At 45.1% G+C, this 23895-nt stretch overlaps 1 protein-coding gene across 1 annotated transcript; it reads right to left on the bottom strand.

The window, feature by feature from the left end:
- Positions 1-8331: 8331 nt before the first annotated feature.
- Positions 8332-15603, bottom strand: LOC117649075 (polyubiquitin-like). Its single transcript, XM_034391484.1, has 3 exons — positions 15134-15603; positions 14004-14097; positions 8332-9068 (listed from the first exon to the last, which is right to left on the bottom strand). Exons 1-3 carry the CDS (start codon positions 15403-15405, stop codon positions 8664-8666), a joined length of 771 nt encoding a protein of 256 aa, XP_034247375.1. The 5' UTR covers positions 15406-15603; the 3' UTR covers positions 8332-8663.
- Positions 15604-23895: the final 8292 nt, after the last annotated feature.

Raw genomic sequence — 23895 nt, 5'->3', positions numbered from 1 at the left:
CGAATAGGCGGCCACCTCCTCTTCGCTGAGCCTCCCCGCAAATACTTAAACGTTGATATCATGATCATCCCCCATCGCCAGCCCTTGCTGGCACCAGCCCCGGCCCCAGCCCCACCCCCTTCAAAATTCCACCCGACCATGTCGGACGGTGTTCGGACTGTGGTCGGACTGTCCCATAATGTTTGCGGCCAGAATCGGACAGTCCGTACGGCTGCGAGCGGGCTCGGGCTTCAATAGGCAAGTCCCGGATGGGAAAAGGACGAAAATCGGGCCGTCCGAGTGCCTTCGGACAACTTTGGAGCTGTCCCCGGCCAGTTTCGGATGGAATCGGTTGTGTAAGGGATTTTGGTTGGGACAAATGTGGGAACGGTTTTAAGTATGACAGCCTTAGCGGTAGAGGTAGTCTCATTGGTTCCGAGTCCAAGAAAGTTCTAGGTTTCCAGCATTACAGCAAATATTGTGCAATGTGTGCTCGGGGCCATGATCCTGAAGACCACGACTATGTTAGAAACTATGTGGGCAGTTCGAAGGGCATGGAGCCAGCCGCTGCAGTAGAACTGATTCTTAATAATCCTGACCTAGATGCAGCTGGTGTTCGATTGACTTCCTTGACTGGTGACAGACTCATCAACCAATGCAGCTTTGCGGGCAAAGGCAGAATTTGAGAACAAGAAGATAGTCGACATAAACCATAACATCAAAGGTGTCAACAACCCACTGTGGGAGTTGAAATTGAAACGTGGGTTTACGTTCCTCACAGGAAACTCCATCAACCACATCAAGAGGTGTGTTCAGTACGCCATCCAACAAAACGAAGGTGATGTTGAGGGAGTGCGCAGGGGGTGCATTCCATGACAGAATAGGCCACCCATTTGTGGCCTACTATCGAGAGACAGAAAATGGAGAGCTGAAGCATATAAACTATGTTGCCATTTCTGACACGAAGGGCCACAATGCCGCATCTATTTATACATTTCAGAAAAAGTTTTTAACTTATTTGAAAGGCAAAGTGGAAGGTCTAAAGAAAATCCATTACTTTACTGACAGCACCACATCACAGTACAGAAATAGGCATGCATTCTTCAATTTACGTCTTCACAAAGAAGATTTTGATTTGGAAGCGGAGTGGAACTTCTTTGAAACTGCGCATGGAAAGTCTCCTTGTGATGGGAATGGAGGTGCAGTGAAACGGGCTGCTGCCAAAGCCAGTTTACAAGGTGTGCTCAAGCCGATGATCGGACATTCGCGTGGAGTATGTATCAGACGAAGAAATTAAAGCACTTGTAAATGATGTCCTGAAGAAGAGATTCTCCAAAACAGTTGCTGTGAGTGCACTGTTAAAAATTGTTGTTTTAAAACAACAACACAATTACCAACCTCGACAACGCTGTTGTTTGTGAACAAGTTTGCTTGTTTTAAAACGACGAATTCGTTGCTAATTATTTTTATGACTTATGCTGTTTCAAAACAATATTTTGCTGCGTGCAAACAACCCGGACAATCTAAGAAGTGGTTACTGCGGGGTAACCGGGACTCTACTAGGTCTGTGACCTAATCGGCAATAAAAATTGATGCAAATAAGGCTGTCTACCGGTTTACAAACATCTTGTGGACGAACGACGCAACTCGTTAGTAAACAACGAAAGTCATTTGAAAACAACTTTGATCGCTAAGAAAATTAGCAACATATTTACTGCTAAATTACAACATAATTTTTTACAGTGTGGAACCATAGAACTGCATCATGTACTGCCTATCTCTGCTTCAAGGGTACAATGTAGGAGATATTCACTATCTTCTAATGTAACTCAATCTAATGTTGTGAAAAATTAAAGAATAATGTTTTGACTGAGATGTTGTTTTTAATTTTTCTAATGTAGGCCAGCTACCATGGGGCCCTCAATGGGGGATTGCAGGCTCTTAGCACACTAATAGGGGAAGCTACAAAAAAATTTTCAGCCAAATCCATGATGACGTCTTTTTTGGTATCTGCATTTTTTTAAATTTTTGTAGTAAAAATTTGGTTAAAATGGTTCACCAAAACTACAAAAACATTTCAAAAAATCTAAAAATTTGTTTTTAGTGTCTACTAGTAAGGAAGAATAACCAAAAAAAATTTTGGGCCGATTCTGACAACCTTTGTCTCAAGGCCTGTTATTCTGTCATGGAATGCACCAGGGGTATCATGAATGTGAGGGAACATATTTTTGGCAATCACGATTCTTGTAACACCTGGTGCAAAGCTACAGGTAACTCCGGCAACTCTAACCATGAGTATAAAATCTGCCCGGATACAAAGCCTTGTCTGATAACAAGGTAGGTTTACGCCAGACCGCGTCTTGTCGTAACAGGCTTCGCGATGTCTCGCGGCCTGTTCCTCCAATCCGCGCCTGGCGTACCTACCTTGGCCTGCGGCGCTGGCTTGCCGTCGGCCGGCAGGTATTGGCTTGTTTATCATCGGTTACTCCTTACTTGTTGCATGCTTGGGGGCTCCACCCCCCCAGACCCCCCGTTCATCAAGACAGGAGAGATCTACCTGCAGAAAACTCGGTTTTTCGCCATTTTTTAGGTGTTTTTCGGCTATTAAAACTGAACGAGTTGAGCTAGGAAAGTGACATTTTGCGTGTGCCGAGCCAAGAACATACCTAATGGGCCTGCAAAATCTCAGCCAGATCGGCCGAGCCGTTCAGGAGGAGTAGTGTATACACACAGACAGACAGACAGAAAAAGTTTTCCAACCCCACTGGAGTAACTGGCTTCGCTATCGCTCAGCCAAAACTTTCTATGCTGAACTGACGAAAATTTTGCTAAAACAGGTTGACAATGTAGAGCAGCTTGCTCCAGCTGGTTCTTCACTCCCTAATGAAAGCTTCAATGATATGTGTAATGCCCGTGCACTTAAATCTCGGTTGTATGCTGGTACAAAATCAAATTTGTACCGTGTTTCAGCTGCAGTGTGTACCAAAAACATGGGTAGTGTTGGTATTGGGAGAGTGCTACAACTTTCGCTCCTTTCCCATCCCGCTCTTATTACAGAGAGAGAATGGAGAGGACGCGGCAGTTAAAGAGAGACGGGCAAGGCATGCCAGAAATCAAGAAGAGACGGTTGTTTTTGAAGATGCAGAGCAGCTGGTCGGAGTCATCTTGCAACAGCTCAGAGGGCCTTACTTGTGTGTGGAATGTCTAATACCACGGAGCGAGCTGCTGCTGCTTCATACACACAAAATCTATGTGTGTATTCAGTACACACTTCTAGGTGCGTGCTTTCAAGCATGCACTTCTAGGTGTGTACTTGCCTAAGCACGCACCTAGAAGTGTGTACTTGAATGAGTACACACTTGTGAGGTGCATGCGCGGCATAGGGAAAACGCATGCACTTCTATGTGTGTACTTACTGAGTACACACTTATAGGTACTTGTAAGCACGCACCTAGAAGTGTGTACTGAGTACACACATAGATTTTGTGTGTACCCAGGGATGATACCCAAACCGAAACGATACCAGGGCCGTTACGACAACAGTTTGCAACTTAAGAAGTGAAGCACCTGGAACCAAGGGAACAGCGCGGGGAACAGCTTTACCTTGCTGATCAAAGCGTAACGAAGAGAGGGGCGATTTGTAGCAGATTTCGGAATTCTCTTTACAAAATAAAGAACATTCTGCATATCGGTTCCAAACTCGTGCCAGTTGAGCAGTCTGGCCCTTCATCTAGACTGTACAGCTCCATTGGATCAATCTGGAATCCGTAATCTTGGAAATCTGAGACGCTTTCCAAACCCCTGCATGCTGTTACGAATCGCCTCGCCATGGGGTGATTTGTAACAGCCATGGGGCTTTTCATAACATCCTACACATTAAGGTGGGAAATACCCATTGAAGCCACCTTTTTTTAAGTGCCTAGTTTTCATTGAAAAAGAAAATAGAGAGTCAATACTTCATTTTTTTCACTTTTCTGCCGTGTTTACAAAAATCTGGAACTCACTTTCAAAAAAGGGTGACGGTGTAAACTAGATATATGTGTCAAGTATCCTGTACAGAATACCTGGACCAGGAGATCAATTACATTACGAGAAAACATGCGCACCGAAGGTTGGCAGCGTTGTTTTTTGGCCGAAGTTTTCTACACTCATAGGGTCCTTGGGTTAAATGTCTGGCTGAATTTGGAATCTATAGGAACACATTACAAGACAAAATTAAACTCCTTATGGTAGGAAAGAGTTTTCAATGAAAACTAGGCACTTTAAAAAAAAGGGGGCTTCAATGGGTATTTCCCACCTTAATGAAACATAGTCGGGAATGTTATCTCCTCCAGCAGTTGCTCTTCGGATGTCCTGCAGACGCCTTAAAATCTACATTACTAGCTGCCGTTGACCGCCTTAGCATTAACTGATCGGCTATGTCAATCCTAACCTCACTTTTTTTCAATTTCGGAGGAAAGATTAGAATAACTCGCTGTGAAAAGCATTTTGTGCTGTGTAAATGTATTGGAATAAGGCAGCAGATGAGTCGAGAAATAATTCAAGCATTTAATTGCATAAACTACTTAAGGGGAGGTTCTGGTGAAAATCTTGCCATTTTCCAAATGGATCCCAATGTCATAATCTGTTCGGAATATAAAATTTTCTTCGAGGAGACTAAAATTTGACTTTCGAAAGCACATCCCAGGCTCTGAACCCAGTCGTAAAGTCTTTTTGAGCCCATTTTCGCTGTATCTTAAAAAAATCTCCTTGCGCATACTATTTTGTCGTAAAAGGTTGACCTTGACATTTTTCACTTCTTCGATTCATTTTCAAAAGATTCCGGCATGCATAGCTCAAAATTTCCATAACAGTATTAATTGTAAGTTTTTTAAGCTGAAAAGTCCCTAAACTTTGACTATTTTGCACATTTTTGATCAATTATAGTGAAATGCTTGGTTAGAAAGCTTGCGAATAAAAATGTAATTTACATTTTGAGTTGTGCATGCCGGCATCTTTTAAAAATGAATGGAAGAAGTGAAAAATGTCAAGGCCAACCTTTTACAAGAAAATAGTATGCGCAAAAAGATTTCTAAAGTTAAGGGGGCACACCAGTGAAAATGCAGAGGCTTCGTAAAAACGTTATTCTGAGGAAAGTAACGAAGGTAATGGGTTGAAATTTTATTCTGAACTATAAAATATGTCAATTTAACCAAAAAAGTACACGGCAGCCAGAGGCGGCGACGGGAAGGGGGGGGGGCGCCATCGTCATTTTTCGGTGACACGGCTCCACTTTGCCCAACTTTGTGAAGCCCTCGATTGAGCCTGAAACATGGGGTTTCAAAATTTCTCATCAGGACACATGTGGCTATCGTGTGAACCACGGACATGTCGAAAACACAATCCTAAATATGTTTTTTTGAGAAGCAAAAAAAGAAACTCATTTTTTGACCATATTTTTCACGTTTCCGTGTCTGTGGCTCAGGCCCTGTACATGCTACGACCATATCCGAGGTTCACACGATAGCAGCAAGTTTAAGAAGCATTTTGCCGCAAACCGCACTCAATTATCTCAATTTTTGCGCCCGCAATCGTGGGCACCAGGTCCAAAAATGGTGTTTCGAGAAAATGACGTTTTCAGTTAAACAACGGTTTACACGCGTTTTTCCCGATTACGGACGCAATTTATGACATATTTGAGTTCGGTTTGCGCCAAAACATTTCTTTTTCCAACTGCGATTGGATGGCCCGGGGGTTCTGCCATTGGACTTCAAGTGAATCACCTGAACGTTAACAATTGAGGTGAAATATGCAAAAGTAGCTACCTTTTTAGCACCTACAAAAATGTGCCCAAGCCAAAGTAATTGCAATTTTGAGGTGAGGTTTGCGGCGTTCGACTCGGGATGAGTAGCAGAAAAAAAGGATAAAATAAAACAGAAGGCCAAAATTTGACGATTTCCACTGGTGTGCCCCCTTAAAGCCTAAACAGGGGAAAAAGGCACTGCGACTGGGTGGGACTCTAGGAGGGCGAAGCGGCTGGGCCAGCGAACGGAGCGCGGAGTGCCTTTGTTTGCGGCAGTTGCGGCTTGCGTCAGGGGCGAGATAGGCCACCAGTCGGACACGCATGTGTTGCGGTACGGCTTGGCGTACCTGGCAGGCGCTGAAAGGGCACGCTAGGGTACACCAGCCGGCGCACAAGGCCAGCGTCACTAGAACTCACCGCCCAATGCCTCAAAATGAAAAGCCCCGCAAAATCGCACAAATTTTAGGCCGAAAAAAGGCGTAAGGGAGTATGGGGCGATTTGTAACAGGGGCGATTCGTAACAAATGCGTTTATTAATTTAAGTGGAGGGAGCAGAGGAAAATCTGAGTATGGCCCCTCTTTCGCTTCAAGTACAGGGTCCTTGAACAATCGAAGCGGATGTGATCGGTGCTCAGGTATAGTTTTGGAGGGCGTCTGAAATATAGGGTACACCAAAATTTCGGCAAACAGGAAAAATCTTTTATTTTGAGTTCTAGGAAGTTTCTGTCTGAGGCTCCCCAGGTACGAATCACCATCGAAGCACCGTTGTGGCCTTGAAGCGTGACCCCTTTACAATGTAACCACGTGGTATAAGTTGCTTTTAATTTGTCCAGTGATAGTTAGGGACGTATTTCTTGCGTAACAGGCATTTGGGGTGAATCGTAACAGACCCGTATAAAAACAAGAATTTAAGTAGTTTTAGCAATTAAATGCTTGAATTTTTTCTCGAATCATCTGCTGCCTTATTCCAATTTATTTACACAGCTCGAAATGCATTTTAAAGCGAGTTATTCTATTCTTTCATCTAAAATTGAAAAAAGTGAGGTTAGGATTGGCATAGCCGATCAGTTAATGCGGAGGCGGTCAACGACAGCTTGTAATGTAGATTTTTAGACGTCTGCAGGACACCCGAAGAACAACTGGTGGAGGAGATAACATTCCCGACGACGTTTCATTTAATGTGGAGGATGTTATGAAAAGCCCCATGGCTGTTACAAATCGCCCCATGCTGGGGCGATTCGTAACAGCATGCAAGGGTTTGAAAAACGTCTTAGATTTCAAAGATTACGGACTCCAGATTGATCCAATGGAGCTGCACAGTCTAGATGAAGGGCCAGACTGCTTAACTGGCACAAGTTTGACACCGATATGCAGAATGTTCTTAATTTTGTATAGCGAGTTCCGAAATCTGTTACAAATCGCCCCATACTCCCTTAACTTTGAAGTGGAATATTTCCGGAGCGGTTAGACGGAAAAATCTGAGATTGTGATTTTTGGATTCAGCGGACTTTTCTCAGTAAAATAAGACCAGATTCAAAAAGGTCGGAGAACATTAACTGCAAAATCCCAAGATTTCGGACTATTTATGTAATTCTTTCGAGAAAAAGTGAGTTTTCACCATATATTAATTATTTCAGGTCATATCTGATGGCACGATCGTGTTCCCCGTTCAATTTTCAAGCTGGAACTAGAATCTGAAACCAATCGGACTAAAAGTCCCTGAGATATAAGAAATACCCAAAATTAGTGTAAAAATACCCCAAAAAACTTCACTGCAAATCCAAGTGCAAATCCAAATCCACGCTTGCAAGTGTCGACCAGTTGTGTCCGACGCTTTGAAGTGTCAACCACTCACTGTCCGACACCTGCAAGTGTCGACCACAGAATGTCCGACGGCTGAAGTGTGGGGTCACAATAGGAAATTCAGTGTAATTTGCCGTAGGACAAACAGTGTCCTACACATGCAGGCGTCGGACACAGTGTGGTGGACACTTCTAGGCGTCGGACACAAGTGGTCGACACTTGCAAGCGTAGGACAAACTGGTCTACGCTTTAAAGTGTCGACCTGTCCTACACTTGGATTTGCAGTGTTAAAATCCCCATATCTCCCAGAGGAAATTTTTTTCAGGTCTGAAATTTTGGCCATGAACTCCCACCATGGGGGACTACTAACCAACAAAAAATCAGCGAAATCCAAGGGGGTCGTTGTAAGGCCCTGCTTTTCTTAGATAAACCTTCTCAGTTGCCTGCATCAGGGAGCGTGCACATGGCATGTATGCACTAGTAAGTGCATGCTTGGCAGGCATGCGCTAGCTAGAGCGTGCTTACAGGCAGACTCCAGTTAGAGCATAAAATGTACGCTCTTCGATTTGAAGAGTACCTACAAAAAAAAAGGGTGCATCCAAATCAGAGATGAATCTCTAAGGGTTCGTGGGTTTGGCATGAAATCACCCTGATAGTGATTGCGAACAGAACTCGAAACGGCGATGGCTTTCCGGCGGTCTTGACTGTACGGCGTACGCTGTAAGATTAGGTTGACGCACCCAGCCGAAGCCAAAGAAACAGTCACATTTACTCTTATAAGAGAAGGTGTATTTGTACGGTTCGCTCTCATAACACAAAGGGGGCTTCTTCAGCACAGCAAAACAAAAGAGGAAATACAAAGCCTTTCGCAACAAATCAGGGCCTACTACATACAAGTATAATTAGTCAACAAAAGAGTGTATCGTTACTATTTTATAATAACATTAAAATCAGGTTAAACCAAAGATTACTAACAGTTTACATTGAGTACTTAGATTGCTCAATAGCTGCTTAAACATAACATTAAAATCAGTTCAAACTAAAGAAAACAGTTAACATTGAGAAAACTTTGATTGCTCAATAGCTGCTTTGAAGCGCATCACGCCTTCTGCTCTTGAACGAACACGTCAAACTGGAGTTTGACGCTGCTGTGCCACCGCACCACGAATCGGCAGCCGACCGTCTCCGGGGGCGGGACGACCTCTCCGGACAGGATCCTGCCCACCGCCAGCTGGGTGGCGGCCCGCTGCGGCTGGGCAGGCGGGGCGGGGACGGGCTCAGCGCCCTCCGGGGCCGCAGCGTCCTCGTCCGCAGCCAGCGCCCCTTGCGCCACGGCGGTGTGGCTGCCGCCACCGCGCAGACGCAGTATCAGGTCAAGGGTCGACCGATGCCCCACGCCGTAGTCAAGGAGGGTGCAGGTCTCCAACAATTGACGCCTGCTCCAAACGAGTCTCTGCTGGTCGGGCGGAATACCTGCTGAGGCCGTGATCGCCTGCTTCACCATCTGGAACATGCCGCGGTGCGCTGCGTGAGAATCCACACTGAAGAATAGGAAGCTCAAGAGCGATCCTCACGTTTCGAGGTACACTGTTAAAAAAATTCTGAAAATTCAGACCGAAAGTGTCAGACTTGTCCGTCTGAATTTCGTTTTTAGACTAGAGTCCTAATATTTGGCCCGCAGGTCTAAAAATACGGACCTTGTAGTCTGAAAAAAAATTCAGACGTGGCGGTCTGAAAATTCAGACTTGACAAGGATTAATAATTTGCCCCGCGAGTCTGAAAGTAGAATTCAGCGCCCGGTCTTAATTTTCTGCCCGACTCGTCTGACTCCCGCCCTCTCTCTCTACACACGCTGCCTTAATCGGACTGCCCCGAAGGTAGCACCTTGAGCCTCAGAGTAGCCCTCTTTATAGCGCTCTGGCAGCACCTTGACCAGCTAAGCTAGTAGGCCCGAAAGCGATCTAGTTTGTCTCGGACTTGTTCGGCTGAGTTCGTTCGGCACCGAGCAGCGCCGAGCACCGAGCCGAGCCCTGTGCAGCGGCCTCAGGACTGTCTCCGCCGGTGCATTCTCGGAAAGTCCGGCGAGGCAGGGCCGGCTGGAGGCGCCCTCTGATTGGCTCGGCAAGGAGGGGAGCGTTAATCCGTCGGCAACTCGGAAAGTTTTGGCCGGGCCGGCGCCCTGCATCAGTCTCCAGCAGTCTTCCAAGGTGCACACATCGCGTTTAACTTGCGTCAGGTCCACTCGCTCGGCGCGCTGAAGTCATGTTGACGGAAAGAAGTGCATTTTAGTTCGAAGTGTTTTCTGCTGATGACCCTTCTTGACGCTGTAGTGACTCTGCGCTCGCTGTACGCATCTCCCGAAACTGAAGGGGCGGGCGGTGAGAGGGCGAGAGGTGTTCTAAGTTATTCGCCTCTCCCCGTTCACACTCGTCCCCAAAGTGCCTTCATCGGATAATAGTTCAAACTTCTGGTTGGGCGAATCTGATGCGTTCACTTCGTGTGCACCGCTGCGTGTTGGATGTGTGCTTGCCACAGTGAGTTAATTGTTACAACCAAGGTTTGAGTTGATTTTGCAATGATAAGCAAAGAAATTTATGGTTATGATGACTAAAGTGACCAAAGTGACTTTATAACTTTTTTTAAAAAAATACTTGTCTCATAACCTGGATAAAAGTTCCTTTCCATTGCATTAACTCATGCACTAAGAGTTGTACACCACCTTATTTTAGTTTCTGAGTTATGGATGTTTACGTTAACTTTTAGTCGTTTCTCTCAAATTCTCCTCACGACAAAGGATTAGCTACCCAGTCTTCATATTCTTGTAATTATATCTATTTTTGCAAAGGAAATAGATAGTGTTGCTTTTTTAAAAAATATCTCCCTTTGCTTTCCTGAAAAACCATAAACCAATAATAAGGCAAAATCTTTCAAATTTGAAGAAAAATAAAAGTGGGTCTGATAAGTTAGCTTTTACAGCCTCTTCTGGACTTTGTTTTTCAAATTTGTCAACTCTTTCTTCTTCATATGCAAAAATAGATATAATTGCCAGAATCTGAAGACTGGGTAGCTAATCCTTTGTCGTGAGAAGAATTTGGAGGAAACGACTAAAAGTTTACGTAAACATCCATAACTCAGAAACTAATTAGAGTTGGAGTCCCCAACTTTGCGAATAAATTTATCTAATAGTGGTGGAATTTTGACCTCAAAATGAACTTCCTGTGACATATATTTCTAGGACATGCAAGTTTCACTTGACAGTTCCTTAAGGTTACAAAATTGACTTTTACTAGCCACAGCAATTTTCATCCTTCTTAAAGCAATGGTTGGATCAACTTTCATATATTACCTTCCCCGCACTGCGCACAAAGAGGGAGGCGAGGGGTATGGGAGTGAACTGCTGAAAGCAAATTCAGACCAGGAAGCCCTTTTTTTAAGAAATAAGACATCTCAATTTTAAGCTCACCGAATTCCTAAATTTCAGAGTCCAGCGGTCTTAATATCAATTCAGACTTGAGGTCTTAATACATATTCAGACTTGTGGTCTGAATTCACAGGTCTGAATTTTCCGACCGCATGTTTCTGAAAAAGTTGGTCTGAAAATTAGGAGTGCCTTTTGCGAAATTTTCTTCAGTTCATTTAGTCTGAATTTTCAGAATTTTTTTTTAACAGTGTACCGTAGAACGGGGTAATATGAGACATGAAGGAAAATCGAGACAAAGTGCACTTTTTTCGGTTTTTGTCACGTTGCTCTCTAGCGGTCGTTCGGAAGACCACCGTGAATTTTTTTTCGTGATCTAGGAGGCCGTGGCAGCTCACAGGAAGCGCACGAAGGCTATCAGAGACTCACCAGGATTACTTAGAACCAACGGAAAAACCTCTAAATTCTAACAAGTTTTATAAAGTTAGTAAAAACGTCCCCAGAAACCTCGGTTACTCAGGTTCTCGTCCGAACGAGGTTTAAATCTGTACGCAATTATGTCCACATAATCAGGACAAAATTTGGTTTCGTTATGTCTACTCCCGGGCTGCCTGTTCCAGATGGAACACAATTTTGTTACCTTGCAGGGAAAATAGAGACACCTCTTTTCGCTTGAAACATGAGGCCAAACATACTCCACTGTTAATAATTTCAAGTAATAATGATTTTAACTCGAATTTGATTTTCTATCTGACCGGCATCTGTGCTCTTCGTTTAGTGTTTTTATGTGACAGGCACAACTCATGACTTCTTATACATTTCCAGCTCTCTTTAGTGACACCCATTTTTCTCCCCTCCGGATTTTATATCGTCTCCATTATAGTTGCCAATCGTCCTTAAAATGAGTGAAAAGAACTTCAAAAGCTCCAAACCCGCCGAAATGAGTTAGTTCTCCATACTTCTTTAACATTTCTTTCTTTCGTCTCATATTACCCCACACTGTAGGGAAATATGGGACGGCATTCCGAGGGTTATTGAAAAGTCCCTACTGCACCTAAAAATCGGAAATTTGGTGGGAGTGTAGCCAAAGGGTCAATGAACAAGTGATGAACACCTCAGTACCCCAAATTGAAATTTAAAAGGGGAAATTCTCAAAAAACCTCGAAATTTGTCTCATATTACCCCGTTCTACGGTAGTTTCGTTTCTCCTGGCTCCTGTGCCCAAACGAGTGCCGATATCGACATAGGGTCTGTTTCCGAGATTAGGGAGGGCCATTGCCCATTGAACGCACACATCAACGCGTCCTATTAGAGTAATCCTGCCAGGGAAGATCAAAGACAATCGTAACTGTCGGAGCAGATCCAAGACAATCCTGACATTTCTTGTCAACTCAGAACTATATCGCCTGAGTCCGTGACGCCAACATTTTTCGTAAGATTACTCGCCGAAGGGCTTGTTACAAAGTTTCATCCTTATATAAATACGTGGACATTGCATTTCAGATATATGGCGATTCTCTGATTTGCAGTGAAGATACTTCATGAACACTTTTAGGTACCTCTGCAGCTAAGATAGATAAACTCCGAATATCTTGGTATTCGAACCATCGAATCCTCGCTCGTCGGCTTTGCGGGTTATCCATTACACCACGGGACCGCTCTGAGAGCATGGCTGCAGGATGCCGATGACTCCAAGCGCGCTCGCTGGACGCTGGGAGGCCACAAATAAACAAACAAAGCGCGTGTTGCGGGAGTTAAACTGCGGACAATTTGGGCTGTTCGTGAATATTTAAGTTTCTGTATCGAGCGCTCAAATATTGCGGTTAAATTTGGTCAAATGAGGCAACCAGTCTGACATTTCAGAACAATACGTCTCCCGTTTTAGACCCATGGTCTGAAAATACACAACCAGTTTGAAATTTAAGATCAATCGGTCTTCCTTTTCAGGAGAATAGTCTGAAAAGGCGATTCAGACTACATGGTCTTGTACTTAGTCTGAATTTTCAGTCACCCCTGTCAGACTTTTTGTCTGGATGGTCTGAATTTGTTTTTAAGACTGCGAAAGTCTTAAAATTCATCCGAGGATTCTTCTTTTGAATACTTCTGGTCTTAATTCAGAAATCAGACCACCAGATCTTACAAAATTGGTCTGAATTTTAAAAAAAATTTTAACAGTGTAAATCTGTACTGACAGTTAAAATCATCTTGGATCTGCTCTAACAGTTAGAGTAATTCTATTGGGACGCGTCGACGTTTTAAAAAGTTCACGTGGACACAGTTCTATGCTCTCGTTTTACCAGTTTATAATCAATACGAATTGCCGAGGAAACCACCGGGAGCGAGATCCGACGACGAACCTGGGTTTGATAGAGGTACTGAACCCCCCAGGTGTTTTTGGAGGTTTAAGACTGCAAAATATTGGTGAGTCTTTTGGCCCACCCCAAGCTATTAATTAAATCTTGAGGACCGACTCCGTGCACTGTAAGAAAATGCTACGAAAAATTCTGTCAACAACTAGTGATAAGCCCTCTCATCAATATCCTCCGTACACACTAAATTCTTATGGACTTATTAAATGCATAATTATGCTTTTTTTATGCACAGTTGTGCATGCGCTGAAACGTCCATAAGGTATGTATAAAATTATGCATCACTGAGTACATTTCATGCATCTTCCTGCATCAAATGTACACAGTGATGCAGAATATTGTACATAACGTGTGGACGCATCTGTGCATGCATAGCTATGCATAAAAAAGTCCATAAGAATTTAGTGTGTAGGACCTTACAGTCTTCTCCGTAGGACCTTACAGTCTGATACTCCTACGGAGAACACTGTAAGGTTCAGCGGAGTATACTGTGAGATCCTATGGAAAATACAGCAAGGTCCTTAAGAGAATATTGATAAGAGGGCTACGGAGAATATAGGCAAAAAATTATCCGTATCTTTAAGCCACAGTGCGCGACGTTTAGCCGCTGGAAGGCTTTCTATCGAATTTCAGGACTTTTTTAAAAACTTACTTGAATGGTGTCAGATTCATTGCAGTTCAGCGTAATTGTCTTGCCAGTTAAGGTCTTGACGTAGATCTCTATCGCCAAGTCACGGAGCGGCATCCTGTGCAAACATAGGAGATGCTGAGCACAAACCAATACAAACTTAAATCAACATTAACACCGGAGAAGATGTCAAAATAAACGTTCTGAAAAATCGAGAAAAAATCACTTAAATGGGGTTCTTTGGAGAAAACCTAGACCGGAAGTCAGCGACAGAACGGGAGAAACAATAAAGCGTCGCGCGCCTGTCCTGAGCGGTGGTGGGGGTCCAAATCAGCGGAGTGGGGGTGAAGGCGGCGGCGCGCGCACGCTGCCCCTCCTCTGTCTATCCAAGCCCCCACCACCGCTCAGCGCGGCCTCGCGACGCTCTTTGGTTTCTCCCGTTCTGTCGCTGACTTCCAGTTTGGATTTTCTCCGAGGTACCCTCTTACGCCCATGCTGGGCTCGTGCCACCGTTAACTCAGGCTGGGACACTGAGAATCCAAACGCTAAAAGTGGAGCGTCAATTGGTGCAATCCGTTTGCATTCACTGGTAAAACAAAAGCATATAACTCTATACACAGTAAGGTTGTGTCTTGTGAATCCACAAGCATTTCGCCCCCAAACGGCAACTACAAGCATTATTTTGCTTGTCGATGCCGTGCGTCTACTTGCCCCCTTGTTATACATTGACGAGGATGTGACAGGTTTGTGAATCCGCAAGCATTTGCTTGTGCGTCACCCCGGCCGCCTATACCTGTGAGGCACGCGGGACAGCGCGGCTGGGAGGGGGGTGGAGGGGGGAGTGTGCGAGGGCAGCCGCCGGGCGGGCTGGCGGATAGTTGGTGCGGCTGGACCCGTCCTCCCTCACAGGCATCGCTAGTCTAGCGGTAAAGTGTCGGGCCAGTGATCCGCAGGCCTGGGTACGATACCAGGCTTCGGTCTGGCATATTTTCGCTGGTGCGGCGACGGAGCTGTCACACCCTCGTCAAACCCTCATTATCCCTTCCTTTCATCACGGCATTTTTGCTTGTGAATCCACAAGCATATGCTTGTGGAGAGAAGTCCAAACACTTGCTTGTAGATCCACAAGACCCAACCTTACTGTGTAGACCTACCTCTTCCGCATGGACAGCCACACTCCGGAGCCAGTCTGGCTGCAGTGTGCAACCAGCCGATCACCAGCGACCTCCTCGTCTCGAAGGAACAGCGAGAAGTTGGGATTGACGCGGTACTGGTCCAGGACCGCTCCGCCGATCTTGAAGGCGGCCCGTTCGCAAAGCTCCTCCACCGTGTCCTCCGGGTCGAAGCCCACCAGCACCGAGGTGGAGGGACAAGCAGAACCCGCCGGCACGCCGATGAGCGCTTGCATGCAGCCGCGCTCACGCATCTCGAGGGAGTGGAGGCAGGCCAGCCCGTGGTCCGACAGTGTGCGGTCCAGCCGCAGCTCCTGGCCGTCTCGGTACAGGCCGTGCACGTGGTCGATGTGGCCCGGCACCTTGTCCAGCACCGCCTGCAGCTTGTCGGAGGACTGCGCCACCACCAGCGTCCGGCCCTGCTGGTGCTGCACCTGCAGCCACACCGTGGGCCCGGCCCGCTGCCCGCCGCACACGTGCAGGGTCGCCGGGAACAGCCCCTGCTGGGCGTACCACGAGCAGGGCCGCACGGGGCTCGGCCAATCACCGCACAGCTGCTGCTCGGCGCGCGGGATGCCCAGCTCACGCTCCAGGATGGCCTGTGAACACAGTGAGAAGAAGCACCACATCATGGCAACAGCCAACCGTCACTCAAGGTGCATTCCTCATGCTGTGAGGCGTTTGTTTCAAGAAGTCCGATTTTAGTACACGACGCCCAATGACGATTTCCATTTTTTGACAAACAGCACTTGATTCTGCTCAATGTATTCGAGGCAAAATCAAGCGAGGAACACGAATCGGGCCTCCGTTGGTTGAAGCAACACCAACATGTATGTTGGATCCATGCGTCCATGTTAGGCCCGAATGTTGAAGAGTCAGAGTTGACGTGAAATTACATCGCTCATTGAATCTGAACCGTGCATGTTTCGGCCCAAAAATTTTGAAGCCTTTCTTGGACTCATATGGACTGCCGTTGGCCAAAAATCGGTCAGGATTTCATAAAGAAAAGACTTCCCTATCCAGACTTATGAGGCAGGGTTAAGACCAAAACAATGAAATTTTCCCTGGCGCATGCGCCACTTGGCGTGTACTTGGCAAGTGCACGCCAACCTGGAGTGTACATGGCAGGTATGCTCCAGGTTAGAGTGTACATGCGCATGTCCAGGTCGAGTGTACTATTTTCACACTCGAGTTCGTAGAGCAGCCGGATGGCGACCAACAGGCCAATGGGCTGGCGCTGTCTCGCTCACACGACCCAGAGGCACCGTGCCACTGACCACCCTGCTTAGCAGACAGCCGAGCCAACCAAGATGCCTCAAAAGCTCCCACACTGAGAATCCAAACGCTTTGAGTATAGCGTCAATTGGTGCATGCAATGCAAAAGCATTGCACATGAAGTGCAATGCGTCCCCATTCCCATGCATTAGCATAGGGCATTTTCGGGACGCATTGCACGTAAGGTGCAATATGGCTACAGAGATCCTTAACTTAACTTAACATTTAACTAACACTGCTTTCATAACGTAACATAAGACAATGATCGCTAAAGGTTAAGGGTACGGACTTTTGGAAGTACTCCCAAGAGTATCTCTACACAAATTCAAAACACAAAAAAAATAACTTACCCTTTTTGAAAAGATGTCAGAAGTTATAAGGTTAATAACTTGAACACTTACGATAACGTTATGATGCCCTTATGAGGTAAGTTGAGGATCCCTGTATGGCTATGGCATTGCACGTATGGTGCGATATCTCAGCTGCATTGCACCATACGTGCTATACTCATAGCGTTCGGAATCTCAGTGCATCCCCGCCCCAACCTGCATTTACTCACCTTGAGCGAGTCGACGGAGGCGTTGGCGGGCACGGCCAGCATGGCCTGGCGGGTGGGCGTGATGACGCGGAGAGGCACCACGCGGCCCGGCTCGGCGTCCAGCAGGCGCCACTCGAAGCCCTCCAGCAGCGCGCCGCTCTCCTCCGGCCACAGCCCCACGCGCCACTTGGTGCGCCGCACGCCCTGCAGGTCGGCGGCCAGCTCGCCCACGGCCCGCCCCGCGCGTCCCGCAGCGCCTCCACCAGCATGCTGCGGCCGCCGGTGCTCTCGTCGCGCTGCACCGTCAGGCTGCAACAGGACGCCCTCCGTCAACGGTCTTCTATTTCGGAAAACTTCACTCCTTGGCTACTCAGAACATCACTCTCAGACTCATATTGACTTTTTTCTACCCATTGTTGACTTTTTGTCCTGTGCTAACGTACTTTGTTAAGCAGCAATAATGTGTAGTATTTCCTTTGTAAATCATGTAATACTGTTCACTTAAGACTAAATTGTCATCAATTTCTGACTAATTTTAAAGTCAATTGCGTATTAACTCTTTCTTAATAGCAACTTGACACTAAGTCAATATAACAGAACGTAATCTTACATAGATATTGAGGGAATAGTACTTCTTATTGCTGAGTAAAATACTCTTAAACAAAGGACAAAAAGTCAATAACAGTCTGAGAGTGGCACAATATTTTTCCAGTGAGGTAAGTTCCTGCCACACGACCGGCGAGCGCCTGGCAGGCACGCAACACCTCAGCGCGTCAAGTACAAAGTACGTAACCATCACTTTCACCTAGGTAAGGGAGAATGGGGCGATTTGTAACAGATTTCGGAATTCTCTATACAAAATTAAGAACATTCTGCATATCAGTGTCAAACTTGTGCCAGTTGAGCAGTCTGGCCCTTCATCTAGACTGTGCAGCTCCATTGGATCAATCTGGAGTCCGAAACCTTTGAAATCTAAGACGCTTTCCAAACCCTTGCATGCTGTTACGAATCGCCCCAGCATGGGGCGATTTGTAACAGCCATGGGGCTTTTCATAACATCCTACACATTAAATGAAACATCACCGGGAATGTTATCTCCTCCAGCAGTTGTTCTTCGGATGTCCTGCAGACGCCTTAAAATCTACATTACAAGCTGCCGTTGACCGCCTTAGCATTAACTGATCGGCTATGTCAATCCTAACCTCACTTTTTTCAATTTTAAGGGGGGACCCTGGTGAAAAAATGACCAAAATTGCCAAACATAGTATTTTCAAAGTTCATAGATAAAAATGTGCATAGAAGGTTTCAGATTCAACAGGTTGAACACCTTTAAACTATGTGGGTAGTTCCTTAATCATTTGGAAAGAAAATAACATTGAGATCAGTTGTCATTGGCTTATACGCTCAACTTCACAGCTTTGCTCAGTCGACAAAAAATTTTGTCGTAGAAAGACTTCCTGCGTTCCTGGTTAACACCTACATGAGTCGTCTTGCATGGACTCTATTCATTGATGACTTATCGACAAATTTTAGTGACGGAATCTTGATATCAGCCCTACTTTTTTTAACACACACCTAAATGTTTCAAAAAAAGGCAAAATATTCACTTTTTTAAATGTTTCAATTTGAAAATTGATATCTCAGGACAGAAGATGAAATTGAAAATTCCGTCACTAAAATCTCTTCTATACATAAGGATAACCCAAAAAAATTTTCAAGACTTTCCGTTCCAATGAAAGACGCAGGAAGATTTTTCCCCAACGCTCTAAAAAACACTAAAAAGCCACTTTTCTCAGAGACCGTTCAACATTTTGGATTGAATTTTGTTTTATGAACTCACCATAATGAACCTAATAATCAAGCAAAGTTACAACTTTCTGGGATTATTTTAAAGCCTACTTGAAAGTTTCACCAGGGTCCCCCCTTAAAGGAAAGAATAGAATAACTCGCTTTAAAATGCATTTCGAGCTGTGTAAATGTATTGGAATAAGGCAGGACATGATTTGAGAAATGATCCAGGAAGCGGAAGAAGGGAATAACTTGACTTATCCCCAAATTGAGTTTTTATTTTATTATTGTGCCTTAGAATGGTTTACATCATTACACCAAATTATTTGACTGAATTCGAAGCAGTTAAGGAGAAAATCCACATGGAAAAAGGGTAACTTAACCACTTTTACAGTCTAAATTTCATTGGAAAATGGAGATAACTCAACTTTAGTCTACATGAGTCCGTTTGACAAATTGGCAAAAGGATATAACTCAACTTGTGTTTTTATGAATCTAGTGTACAAAGAATCAACTCAACTTAACCCCCCCTTAATTTTAAATTTCAATTTGGAAAAAAGAGCTAAGTCCAAAAAATACACTAGAGCAACATACACTTTATGCATACTATTGTTCCACTTGACTTGTCTCCGAATTCCTCTTAGTTTAGGAAATATAAGGCGAGCTGACTCTGTTTTCCATTTCAACAGAAAGTGATAAGTTGCAGAAATCCTCTACAGAGTGACCTTACACTTTGGATTTTTTTCCAAAATTCTACTAATGCTTTTTGAAATAATTAACATTTCCAACATTCATTTGTTTTGTCTTACTTTTCCCTGCTAACAGATTTTTGTTTCTCCTGAAAAATGGTCAAAATTGCGTTATCCCCTTCTTCCGCTTCCTGGATCAAATAATTCAAGCATTTAATTGCAAAAACTTCTTAAATTCTTGTTTTTATACGGGTCTGTTACGAATCACCCCAAATGCCTGTTACGCAAGAAATCCGCCCCTAACTATCACTGGACAAAGTAAAGGCAACTTCTGTCACGTGGTTACATTGTAAAGGGGTCACGCTTCAAGGCCCCAACGGAACTTCGATGGTGATTCATACCTGGGGAGCCTAAAATAAAAGATTTGCCTGTGTTCAGTGTACCCTTTATTTCAGACGCCCTCCAAAACTATAACTATACCTGAGCACCGATCACATCCGCTTCGATTGTTGAAGGACCCTGTACTTGAAGCGAAAGAGGGGCCATACTCAGATTTTCCTCTGCTCCCTCCACTTAAATTAATAAACGCATTTGTTACGAATCGCCCCTGTTACAAATCACCCCATACTCCCTTACTTTTACCTAGGGAATGCCCACCCCTGCTACAGTCTGCCGCGATGCCGGACCAAGGCGACGCCTGGAGACCAGGTCGTTGGCCAGCAACTCCCTACCTGCGGCCGTGGGGCAGCACGTTGGCCTTGTTGACAACGTTGCGGCGACAGGAGCCCTCGTGATCCCTGCTGCGGTAGCAGTCGAAGTAGGTGAAGTCGTCGCAGCACTCGTCCCACGCGTCGCGCGGCCCCATCTCGGCGCGCTCCAGCCTGACGAAGGCGCCCTTGGCGAGGCCGCCGTTGGAGAGCCGCACGGTGAGGCGGCCGGGGCCCGGCGCCACGAAGCGCACGTTGGCCAAGTTGGTGGCGGGGTCCACCAGCGACAGCGCGGGCAGCGGCACGCCGTCGCACAGCACCTGCAGCGACACGGCGGCGTCGCCGCTCGGCCCCACCAGCACCGCCAGGCTGCAACAGTCCAGGGGCGCTCTGCAAATCTTGTGCACACACAGTGAAGTCCTTACGGATAGCGTGTTTGTAGGTTACGGATAGTTTTGTGCAGCCATATTACGGATCGAATTTTGATTGTAATACGGATGTTTTTTGTCCGTAATACGAAGGTTTTGATGTCAATAATTTACAGATAATTTCGTTGTAACATACGGATTCCCAAATCTTTGACTTACAGACCAAAATATCCGTATTACAAATAGAATTCGATCCGTAATATGCCTGCACGAAACTATCCGTAACCTACAAACACGGTACCCGTAAGGACTTCAGCGTGCATGGCAAAAATGTACAATTGTTTGCATCGTTTATATAAATTATTTGACCCAATTCCCAGCAGTGAAGGAGAAAATTCGGGGGAAAATGGAAACAACTCAACTTCAGGCAACATGCTCATCGTTAATCTGAGATAAACTTCCCCTCGGGAAGGTTTGGGAGTTCTTAGGTACGACGAAACTCGTAAAGTATTTGCTGAGAAACGTGAGTTACAAGCAGACAGACGCACTACCAGTCACCTTTAGAGGCGCCCAATGACGGCACTTCGCTATCGCTCTGCCAACGAGGCATGGACGAAGTTTCGGTGCCGCTTTCAAATATATCCAAACGGGTATTTGAACGAATCCCTGGATTGAAGTCAAAGAGCAAAAGAAAGTAAGAACCAAAACCGCTTCTGCGTATGCGCAGGCGCTGCCTCCGAATGAAAATTGGTTGTCACTTGATGACAAAAACGGGGATGATACTTTCCCCCATTTACAAATTTTGACAATCTCTATCAAATATTGATGACATTTTCATCAAAGCTCCTATACTTAATGCATGGGCGAGACAACGTCATAATTGTTTTGATGACATTGTTGTAAGGAAAATTAGCCTTGAAATTGCCATCAAGTGACGACTCAAATTTTCAGTGAGGGGGGGACGTCACCACATGCGCCAAGGTGACTGATTTCATACTTGTGTCTTTAGACATCCGGTCCAGTGATTTGTTTAAATTTCCTATTCGTTCGAGCGCTGGTTCGAACGTCACGCAACTGCCTAATGAGGGTGTTACATTCGTTTTACATTCGCCTCAAGATTGAAACAGATCCGACATCGAATTCACAAGCATGTAACAAACTTCACATTGAAACGAATCTAACGTCAAATTTGCTGATGAACAGTGGAGGAGCTTCTTCACCTCACGCCGCTTTCCAGGAGATCGCGGCACGCAACTGTCGCAACTCACCTACTCATGGTGCACGCGGTACGCGCCAGCTACAGAGCGACACGGAACCGGATCTCCCTCTCCGTCGAAGTCAGGGTCCCCGACAGGCAGCGCCGACGACGAGGTCTCTTGGGCCGCCGACAAGATCTCCCTAGAGTCGAAGCGGTGACGGCAGGGCAGTCAGTGGTGCGGGGAACGTCGGACGTTATCCACTGGAATATTAAGGTTACTGTAAGGTGAAAAAACTATCTTCCAAAGTATAGGTGGCAGTGCTTTGGTTTTTGGTGATTTAGTTGCTTACTATGAAAAACTTTAACAGCCACTGACTAGACTCCCAACTCCCATTAGTTCCAAAGTTATGAGGGTTTTAATGTTTAGTCGTTTACTAAAAATTCTCCTTGCGATGAACCAAAAAGTTTACGGAGGTGTGCTTTTTTATTTTAAGGCCCAATGGACATGCAAACAGACTAGCAAAGCCGGATTTGACAATATATGCATAGATAAGCTGTAATTTCTGTTTGGAAAATGCGTTTAGAATTATTTACTTAAATTTGGTAAAATTTTGGAAATTTTTGGTGTTTTTTTGTGTTTTTGAGAAAAATTCCTGTATCATGTTGGAATTTTGGAAATCCGGCTTTGCTACGAGATAGGCAAATCAATAAAGAACTTGTAAAACAAAATAAAAGTCTCGAAAACTTTTGGCTCATCGCAAGGAGAATTTTTAGTAAACGACTAAATTTGTTACGTAAACTGCAATAACTCAGAAAATAATGGGAGTTGAGTGCCCCAACTTTGGGTTTAAGTTCATCTTACAGTAAGCAACCTGAAACCTAAATACAAACATGATGCCACAGTTATTTTGAAAAATGATATATCACATTTTTTCACTTTACAGTAAACTTAAACAGCAAAATTAGGCTTTAGACAGTGAATAACTTGCGGTGCAAGGTCGCACCAACGTATGTTGGTGAAGATTGCCACCATTGTTCTACACTCTCAATCCATAAGCGTGACAGCGTTGAAACGCATTTGAAATAAGTCACGTTCCTTTGAGCTTTGAGTCACATTCGTTTGGAAGCGAATCAGCCATAAATTAGACAATCCGCATTCAAATGAATGTGACACAAAGCTCAGAGGAATGTGGCATTTTGCCAAAGTCGTTCAAACAGGATGTCACACACGGTAAAAACGGCTCCTGGTTTTTTCCAGGAACTCCCTGGAAATCGCCTATGTCTCTACCATGGGCTTCCTGGGAAAACCAGGTACCGTATTTACCGTGCATTCACGGAATGGGAGTCAGAGGGGTAGAGGGGTATGATCGCATAGTGGCTGAACCGTGCTCCACGCTTCCATTCGTACAACGGATGGTCCCTCTTTATCCTCTGCATTGCCTGTCCCACGATTTGAGGTGCAGTGCGTTGCGGACAGAGGCAGACCACGATCATTCACTTTTTGATGGGCCCAAACACAGTTAAAACTCTACGAAGAATCGCTTCGTAATACGAAGAAAATGAAGTAAAATCTACGAAGAAATGCTTCGTATTAGGAAGCAAAATCCATTGTAATACGAAGCAAATCTACAATGTCTTCATTTTCTTCGTAGCTGATAGGCTTTTTCAAGTGAAGGCTTTGCTCAATCAACAAGATGGATTCGACAAAATCTCTTTAACTATTTTCAGGTCTGTCCAAAACTTGGCCTTGGTCAAGACTAAAGAGAGTACTCCAAAGGACATGTGGCCCGGAAGTTGCAGAACAAGGACGGAAGTAAGAGGTGGAAGTTTCAATGAGATGGTATCTGCGCATGAGCCTCAGACCTCACCCGCTGCGTACACATCTCACAGAAACTGCTGTTTCTGACATCCATATTTGTTCTTCTTCTGGGCCACAAGCTAATGGGAGTATCCTATTTAAGGTGTCTTGCAGTCCACAAGGCTACTGGCAGACGTTTTAAGATAATAATTTGCTGTTGCAAGCCATTGCAATGCATGACAAGTGCATAAATGGCAAGGGGTGAATCACCCTACGTTCTGGTGTACACATGAGTACGGGTGAGAGTAAACCTTGCTTTACTCAAAAATTTCACATTTCTATACATTTCACGGCTTTGTTGAGCGTTGTAAACATCACTCAAC

The sequence above is a fragment of the Thrips palmi genome, unplaced genomic scaffold (assembly GCF_012932325.1).
Source record: "Thrips palmi isolate BJ-2018 unplaced genomic scaffold, TpBJ-2018v1 HiC_scaffold_4, whole genome shotgun sequence".
In the NCBI taxonomy this organism is placed as follows: Eukaryota; Metazoa; Arthropoda; class Insecta; order Thysanoptera; family Thripidae; genus Thrips; species Thrips palmi.
Note: the sequence above shows the minus strand (reverse complement) of the source record. Positions and strands in the feature narration are given on the sequence as shown.